General features: G+C 46.9%; 1 protein-coding gene across 1 annotated transcript in view; it reads left to right on the top strand.

The window, feature by feature from the left end:
* The window catches only part of AP5Z1 (adaptor-related protein complex 5, zeta 1 subunit), a 23,565-nt gene that overhangs the window by 8,114 nt on the left and 6,558 nt on the right, over positions 1 to 8,893 (top strand). The window contains exons 8-10 of the mRNA XM_010845802.1: positions 7,873 to 7,908; positions 8,042 to 8,117; positions 8,626 to 8,891. Coding sequence (XP_010844104.1) covers positions 7,873 to 7,908; positions 8,042 to 8,117; positions 8,626 to 8,891 — 378 coding nt within the window. The remainder of the gene's footprint in view (positions 1 to 7,872; positions 7,909 to 8,041; positions 8,118 to 8,625; positions 8,892 to 8,893) is intronic.

Here is an 8,893-nt window from a genome sequence, read left to right as displayed (position 1 = left end):
ATCTTTTGGCCACCTCATGCGAAGAGTTGACTCATTGGAAAAGACTCTAATGCTGGGAGGGATTGGGGGCAGGAGGAGAAGGGGACGACAGAGGATGAGATGGCTGGATGGCATCACTGACTCGATGGATGTGAGTCTCAGTGAACTCCGGGAGTTGGTGATGGACAGGGAGGCCTGGAGTGCTGCTATTCATGGGGTCACAAAGAGTTGGACACGACTGAAGGACTGAACTGAACTGAGGCTCCTGTGATCTTAGGGAAGCAAGATCTTGAACACGTGTTAGGTTGTAAAGGCTGTGAATGGAGCAGAAGTTTGTTGTAGTCAAAATAACCCTTGCAAATCTGTTAGGCTAGTGTTTTCTCCCACTGCGTCCAAAAACGTCTCTGTTTCCTTCAATCTTGGACATACATTCCAATACTCAAGGTCCACTATTCCAATTAAGGCTCGTTTGAATTTAGAAGCTCTATTAAGGGAAAATAGCTTTTTCAAAAAGTCGAAGTACAGTTGATTTACAGTATCAGTTTCAGGGGTGCAATGCAGTGCTTCAGTATTTTACTGGATTATATTACATTTAAAGTTGTTATAAAATATTGACTGCATTGCCTGTGCTGTACCATGTATCTGTACCTTGTTTAATACTGGTTTGTACCTCTTAACCCCTTCCCCTCCCCAGTTCCCAGTCTCCACGATAACGACTAGTATGTGCTCTGTGAGTCTGTTTTGTTCTATTCATTAATTCCATTTTTTGGATTCTGCATATAAATGATAATCAGTATCTGTCTTTCTTTGACTTACTTCACTGTGCTTAATGCTCTCTGCGTTCTTCCATGCTGTTGCACGTGGCAGAATTTCATTCTTTATGACTAAGTAATATTCCATTGTGTGTATACACATCACATCTTCTTTATCCAGTCATCTGTTGATGGACATTTAGATTGCTTCCATGTCTTGGCTGTTGTAAACAGGGCTGCTATGAACATTGGGGTGCATGTACCCTTTCAAATTAGAGTTTTTGTTTTCTTTGGATATATACCCAGGAATGTAGTTCAGTTTTTAGCTTTTTGAGGAACCTGAACAGTTTTCTGGTGACTACACCAATTTACATTCCCACCAACAGTGAACTAGGGTTTTCTTTTCTCCACTTACTCACCAGCATTTGGTATTGTGGTCTTCTCGTTTGATAGCCATTTCTGACAGGTATGAGGTGTTACCTCGTTGTGGCTTTGATTTGTTTCTCTCAGTTGAGCATCTTTCTATCTGCCTGTTGGCCATCTGTATGTCGTCTTAGGGAAAATGTCTATTCAGGTCTTATGCCCATTTTTTAAATTGCTTTTTTCATATTGAGTTGTGTGAATTGTTTATTTTGGATATTAAATCCTTGTTAGTCATATCACTTGCAAATGTTTTCTCCCATTAAGTTGGTTTCCTTTGCTGTGCAAAAAACTTTTAAATGTAATAATTAGGCCCCATTTGCTTGTTTTTGCTTTTGCTTCCTTTGCCTTAGGAGACAGAGCCAAAACACATTCCCACTATTTCTGTCAGAGTGTTCCGTTTTCTTCTAGTTTTATGGTTTCTGACCTTACATTTAGGTTATTTAATCCATTTTGTTTATTTTTGTATATGGTGCGAGAAAATGTTCCAATTTCTTTCCTTTACAGGTAGCTGTCCAGTTTTACCAAGCACCACTGCTTGAAGAGACTGTCTTTTCCTCGTGTGTTTTGCCCCCTTTGTCATGGGTTGATTGCCCATAAGTGTGGTTTTATTTCCAGGCTCTGTTCTGTTTCACTGGTGTGTGTGTGTTGCTGCCCGTACCGTGATGTTCACATAGTGATACTGTAGTTTTGTAGTTTAGTATAGTCTGAAATCAGAGAGCATGATACCTCTCTCCAGCTTCGTTTTTTTTTGTTTTGTTTTGTTTTTTTAATTTTATTATTTTTAAACTTTACATAATTGTATTAGTTTTGCCAAATATCAAAATGAATCCACCACAGGTATACATGTGTTCCCCATCCTGAACCCTCCTCCCTCCTCCCTCCCCATACCGTCCCTCTGGGTCGTCCCAGTGCACTAGCCCCAAGCATCCAGTATCGTGCATCGAACCTGGACTGGCAACTCGTTTCATACATGATATTTTACATGTTTCAGTGCCATTCTCCCAAATCTTCCCACCCTCTCCCTCTCTCTCAGAGTCCATAAGACTGTTCTATACATCACTGTCTCTTTTGCTGTCTCGTACACAGGGTTATTGTTACCATCTTTCTAAATTCCATATATAAGATTGCTTTGCCTATTCATGTTTTAAAATTATTCTAGTTCTGTGAAAAAGCCGTGGGTATTTTGATGGAGACTGCATTAAATGTCTTGTAGTATGGAGATTTGGCTTTGGGTAGTATGGAGATTTTGGCAGTTTCAGTTCTTCCAACTCGCGTACATGAGATACCTTTGCATCTCTGTCAGCTTCACCTTCCTCTCGGTGTTTTATAGTTTGCAGTCTCAGTCTTTCACGTCTTGTGTGAAGGTTATTCCTAGGGTTGTTTTCTTTTTTTTCACATGATTTTAACGTGTATAGGAAAGCAACAGGTTTCTGAATATCAATCTTGTATCCTGGCAACTTAACTGAAGTTCTTTTATTAGTTGTAATAGTTTTTGGTGGAAACTTTAGAGTTTTATACATATATGGTATCATGTCATCTGCAAATAGTAGGTTTTACTTCCCTTCCAAGTTTTATGCCTTTTATTTATTCTCCTAGTCTGACTGCTGTGGCTAGGACTTCTTACTTGCTAAAGTGCTCCTACAAAACACTACGCTGTGTTAAATAGAAGTGGTGAGAGTGGGTATCCATAGATGTGTTCCTGATCCTGGAAGAAAAGTATTTTTGGCTTTTCAGTGTTGAGTATGACGTTAGCTGTCGGTTTGTCATAAATGACCTTTATTATGTCCCCTTGATATCAACTTTGATGAGAGTTTTTGTCGTGAATGAATGTTGAATTTTGTCCAATGCTTTTTTTGTAGCATCTGTTGAAATGGTCACGTGAATTTTATCCTTCCATTTGTTAACGTGGTGTATTATACCAATTGATTTGCGGATGTTGAAGCATCCTTGTGATCCTGGAATGACCATGGACTTTTTTCTTTTTTTTTTTTGCCGTACTTCATGGCTTGTGGGATCTTAATTCCCCGACAGGGATTGAACCTTCACCCTCAGCAGTGAAAGCGCAGGGTTCTAATCACTTGACCACCAGAGAACTCCCCATGATCTTTTTTTATTGTTGAATTTTGTTTGCTAATGTTCTTTTGAGGATTTTCAGATCTATGTTCATCATAGATACTGACCTGTAATTGTTTTTTTTTCTTGTAGTGTCTGCCTGATTTTGGTATCAAGGTAATTGTGGCCTCATAGAAGGAACTGAAGAGTGTTCCCTCCCGTTTGGTTTTTTGGGGTAGTTTGAGAAGGATAGGTATTATCTGTCTGTGTGTCTGGTAGAGTCCCCTCATGAAGCTCTCTGGTCCCAGACTTTTGTTTGCTGGAAGTCTTACCACTAATTTAGTTTCACTGCTAGTGACAGGTCTGTCAGATCGTCTGTTTCTTCCAGTTCATTCTTGGGAATTGCGTATTTCTAGAAATGCACCCGTTTCTTCTAGGTCCTCCCTTCTGTCTGTCTGAAGTATTGGTGCCACTGTCTGCAGACCTTCTAGGGTCTCACTTCACAGTCTCCCCCCTTGCATGTCTTCTCTGGGTCCTCTCTGTTGCTGACCACCCTGACCTGCAGGCTTGGCAGTTTTGTCCTTTACAGCCTGGTCTGTCATCTCCGTCTGTCTGTCTCTGCTCCGGTTTTTGTATTTCCCTCTGTCTGCTGACTGTGGCCTTTGTCTCTTGTTTCTGTTTAGATGGTGGTGGTCTGAGACTGTTGTTCCTTGAGGTGTGCCTGGACTGCTGTAAACTCCCCTCTTGGAACTGCTTCTGCCGCAGCCCGTAGGCGTGGGGTGTGCTGTTCTCCTCCTGGGGTCTTTGGTGTCTGCGCCTCCATGTCTCTGTCGCTCACTTGAGCAGCATGTTTAGTAGCGTGCAGTGACTCTACGTGTTTGTGTTTTTCCCGTTTTTTTCTTCCTGTGATTCATTTCTACTTTCATACTGTTGTGGTCAGAAACAGTACTGGATGTCATTTCTGTCCTCTTAAATTTGTTGAGGCTCATTTAATAGTCTAACGTGATCTATCCTGGGAACATCCCATGTGCGTTTAAAAGAATGTGTGTTCGGCTGGTTTTGGATGGAGAATCCTAGAGAGAAAGTCTGCCTAGTTTACGTGTGTCATTTAAGACTGCTGCTTCCCTGTTGATTTTATGTCTGAATAATAAGTCAATTATTGGTACAGTTGCTTCCCTGGTAGCTCAGACGGTAAAGAATCTGCCTGCAACACGGGAGATCTGGGTTCGATCCCTGCTATGCCATGCTATGCTAAGTCACTTCAGTCGTGTCTGACTCTGTGTGACCCCATAGACAGCAGCCCACCAGGCTCCCCCGTCCCTGGGATTCTCCAGGTAAGAACCCTGGAGTGGGTTGCCATTTCCTTCTCCAATGCAGAAAAGTGAAAAGTGAAAGGGAAGTCGCTCAGTCGTGTTCGACTCCTCGAGACCCCATGGACTGCAGCCTACCAGGCTCCTCCGTCCATGGGATTTTCCAGGCAAGAGTACTGGAGTGGGGTGCCATTGCCTTCTCCATCGATCCCTGAGTTGGGAACAATCCTGTGGAGGAGGGCATGACAACCCACTCCAGTGTTCTTGCCTGGGAAACCCATGGACAGAGGAACCTGGGGGCTGCAGCCCGTGGGCTCGCAGTCGGACACGACTGAGCCACTGCGCGCGGCGCGCCCACTGATGTGCGGTGTTGGAGTCCCTGCTGTGACTGCAACACTGCCAGTTCCCCCTTTTTGCCTGTTAGTGCTTAGGTGCTGCTTTATTGGGTGCGCAGATGTTAATAATATGTTTTGTACTGGCCCCTTCATCGTTGTCTTCTGGTAGACTGTTTAAAGGCTGCTGTGTCTGATCGTGAATGTTGCTGCCCTGCTTTCCTGTTTCCATTTACATGGAGTATCTTTTCCCATCGCCTTTGCTTGCAGTCCGTGTCCTTAGTTGTGAAGCGAGTCTTTTAAGTAGCATGTATAATTGTCGGGTCTTGTTTTTAAACTAATCAGTTTGGCTTATGTCTTTTGATTGGAGCATGATACTCCATTGGCATTTACAGTGATTACTGATGGGTACTGGGAGATTCCCTGGTGGCTCAGATGGTAAAGCGTCTGCCTGCAATGCAGGAGACTCAGGTTCAGTCCCTGGGTCAGGAAGATCCTCTGGAGAAGGAAATGGCAACCCACTCCAGTACTCATGCCAGGAAGATTCTATGGATGGAGAAGCCTGGTGGGCTGCGGTCCATGGGGTCGCAAAGAGTCGGCCACGACTGAGCGACTTCACTTTCACGTTCTTACTGCCATCTGCTGCTCATTTTCCAGCTGGTTTTATACTGCTTCTCCGTTGTTTCTTGAGGTTTTTTGATTTGTGGCTACCTGCCCTGGGGTTCACGTATATGACCTTTGTGGTAGCTTCGGTGGTTGACCCCACAGCCTCTACTGAGCATTTGCACTCGCTCATGGGCGTTGTCCTAATCTATAAATTCCTATAACTCTTAGGGTCAGTGTAGTATGGATGAACTGTTTCCATTTTTGCTAGTCTGAAAAGTTCTTCTTTAATTCTGAATGATAACATTGCTGGGTAAAGCACCCTAGACTGTAGGTTTTTCCTTTTGGGACTTTAAATATATCCTGCCACTCCCTTCTGGTCTGAAAAGTTCCTGCAGAAAACTCCACTGATACCCATATGGGGGTTCCCTTGTTAGAATTCTCTTTAGCTTTTGCCATTTTAAGTTTGGTGTGTCTTGGTATGGCTGTTTTGGGGTTCATCTTGTTTAGGGGTCTCTTTGCTTCCTGTACCTGGCTGTTTCCTTCTTTAGGTTCAGGAGGTTTTCAGTCGTAATCTGATAAATGCATTTTCGACCCTTCTTCTCGGACCCTTGTATGTGAGCATCAGCACCCTTGCTGTTGTCCCGGAGGGGTCTTAATTGGTCTCCGTTTCTTAAATGTGTTTCTTTTTGCTGTTCTGATTGGATAATGTTCCTCTGCATCACACAGCCAGTTGTTATACTCCTTCTAGTATGCTTTCCATTTCAGTTGTACATATCTGCTCGGATTACTTTTTTATATTTTGTAGGTCCTTGTTAAAATTCTGTGTTCAGTTCTCCCTAGTTCAGACAGCTTTCTTACTACTAACGCTTTGAACTCTTTCTGGTAATTATGTTTCAGTAGTTGTTCTCTCAGTCTTTCCCGTCTCACTTTGCTTTAGTTTTCTGTGTCTGTGATATCAGATGAAACGGTTACCATATCGCGTGTGACCGGTGCCCCAGGGTGCTGCCTTGGTAGGAGGTGGGCTGGAGACGGAAGCCATCACTGCCCTCGTGGGGTGGGGTCGGGTCCCACGGCTGGAGCAGAAGCCCTAAGGACGAGGTCCAGGCTGGTTCTGTTCCCTCTGAGTGTGTGCTAGTCCCCCTCCCAGCAGTGGCATCCTTGCCCTTAAAGGGGAGCAGGGCAGGTGCTCGGCTGGGCCGGCATGGAAACCAGCCAGCGCTTGCTCAGTCGCATCCCACTGACTTGCGACCCCCACGGGCTGCAGCCCACCAGGCCCCTCTGTCCATGGGATTTTCCAGGCCAAGGACACTGGAGTGGGGGATCTTGAGCCAGGGATCGAACCTGCGTCTTCTGCATCGGCAGGCGGGTTCTTTACCACTGCGGGCCCTGGAACGCCCGGACAGTCGCGCTCTGCTTCCTCTGCCTTAGTTGAGCAGCAGGCGAGCCTGTGCCCACGCTTCACAAGTGGAGGCTAGGTTTCTCACAGCCCTGCTGTTGGCCTCACTGGTTTTCAAACCAGCCAAAGGATTCGTCTTCCTGGTGTCGGAGCCCAAGGCTAGGACACGCAGTATGTGGCTCCACCCCTCAGTCCCCAGGAAGGCACTCAAGCCCCTGTACCCCCCCCTTTCCTGTGTCCCCTCCCAGGGACACCAGTTCCTGATTGCTCCTCCTCCCCAAGTCCATGTGGATCCCTCTCCCCAGGCTTGTTTGTTTTCAGTGGGAGCTGCCTCTCCATGGCTGTGGTTGCATGTCTGCTCTTGAGGGGTGAGCTCTGTGTCCTCCTGCTCTCTCACTCTCCTGGCCCCAGAAAATAGATGAAATGCTAGCATCTCACTCGACGTGTGATATGCTTGCCCCGCAGTTCTTGCCGGGACACGAAGAACTGAGACCCACTCACAACTCCCAGCTTCTCTTCTGTTCACGGTTATAAATTCATAGACTGAAAGGCAGAAGGAATAGCCCTATTTCTTATTTCTCTGTGTCTTAGGTGGATTGGAATTCCTGTCAAGATTTGAGGAAAGGTTAAGTAACTATCAGTTGTGTCTTACTAGTGTTCACTATTTCTTTGATTATTTGTGGCACTTTAAAACAAATTACTGAAGTTTTGGAGTTAGGCTTTGGAGGAAATTTTAGTTATAAATTTTTCAGAGACGGAAAAGATGGAGAAACTTATCAGAAGCATGACTTGTGAGCTGCAGAGGAATGTGGGACTCGGGTAAGCGGGGAGGGTGAGTGCAGGGCTGGGGGCGTTTCCTGAAGGACCAGATGACTATCCAGAAGCTCAGAGCAGGCGAGGCGTTATCCAATGAGGGAAGCAGCCAAGAGCGCTCCAGGCAGAGGGTCCAAGCCGGGCGAAGGCAGGCGAGCAGGACGCGGTGCCCTTGGAGGAGTAGGGATGGCTGGGTGCTTGTACGCTAGTGCCAGGAGTGTGAGAGCAGCCGGGAGCTGCTGAGGGTGTGGGCGAGGGGCACCGCCGTCTGGGACAGGCTGGCAGTCTCTGCCTCCGACATCACCCAGAGAAAAGCAGGCTGGACTGGCCCAGGGCCGAGTCTCCTCCACCCACTCACGCCTCCGTCTGTGTTTGTAGGGGGCTGCGTCCCGCTCTGTCCGGAATAAGGGGGAGTGGCGGGGGAGTCTGCTGGGACTTCTCTGCCAGCCCTCAAGTAAATGGGGAAGCACAAGCCACCGCCCAGGACCCCTCCACAGCCTTAGAGGCTGGGGGTGCACGTGCTCTAAGGCCAAAACTGTGGCCCCTGAGTGTCAGCAGAGCGGATTTGGTGGGTTTCACCCACAGCTTGGCCCAGCTGTGTGCTGCGCCCTTCCGAGAACCCCCCTGAAGCTCGAAGTGTGGTGACTTGCTGGCATGTTACTTTTCCTTGCCTTTCAGCATGGAATGGGAAGCAGGCTGTCTTGAGACCTCATTCAGTATGGAACCTGTTTTAAATGCTTAGTAGATACATTTTAAATTAAGCATTAGAGTAATGTCATAATATTTGCTCTATCATACTTAACTCTTATTCCCAGAAGTTAAAAGGATCTTTTGAAAAGCAACTTGGTTCAGACTAAAATCTCCCTTAGTTTTGACTCCTAAACCAAGTGGTTTGTTTTTCTGGTCCTGGAATAACAAACCCTGAGTGTGTGGAGGCTTGCTGTGGACGCTGGTGGCCTGAGGGTCTCCCGCCGGCAGGGGAGGGGGCAAGGACCTGGGTCGGGTGCCTGGCAGCGGTTCATCCCGAGAGGCCTCGGGCTCCTCTGCTCGGGAGGGCCTGCCCCCGACAGGGCGGCCTTTCCCGTTGCCCACGTGGTGGTCTCTCTGCAGGGAGGTCGGGGCGGAGGAGCTGGGCAGGTTCTGTGCTCGCGTCAGCGCGCTGCTGCAGGCGGAGGACTGGGGCCCCGATGCCCTGGACGCCCTGCGGAGGCTCTTCCTCATCGTGGCGGC

The sequence above is a fragment of the Bison bison genome, unplaced genomic scaffold (assembly GCF_000754665.1).
Source record: "Bison bison bison isolate TAMUID 2011002044 unplaced genomic scaffold, Bison_UMD1.0 scf7180017864223, whole genome shotgun sequence".
Classification (NCBI taxonomy): Eukaryota; Metazoa; Chordata; class Mammalia; order Artiodactyla; family Bovidae; genus Bison; species Bison bison.
This window is presented reverse-complemented; position numbering and strand designations above follow the sequence as displayed.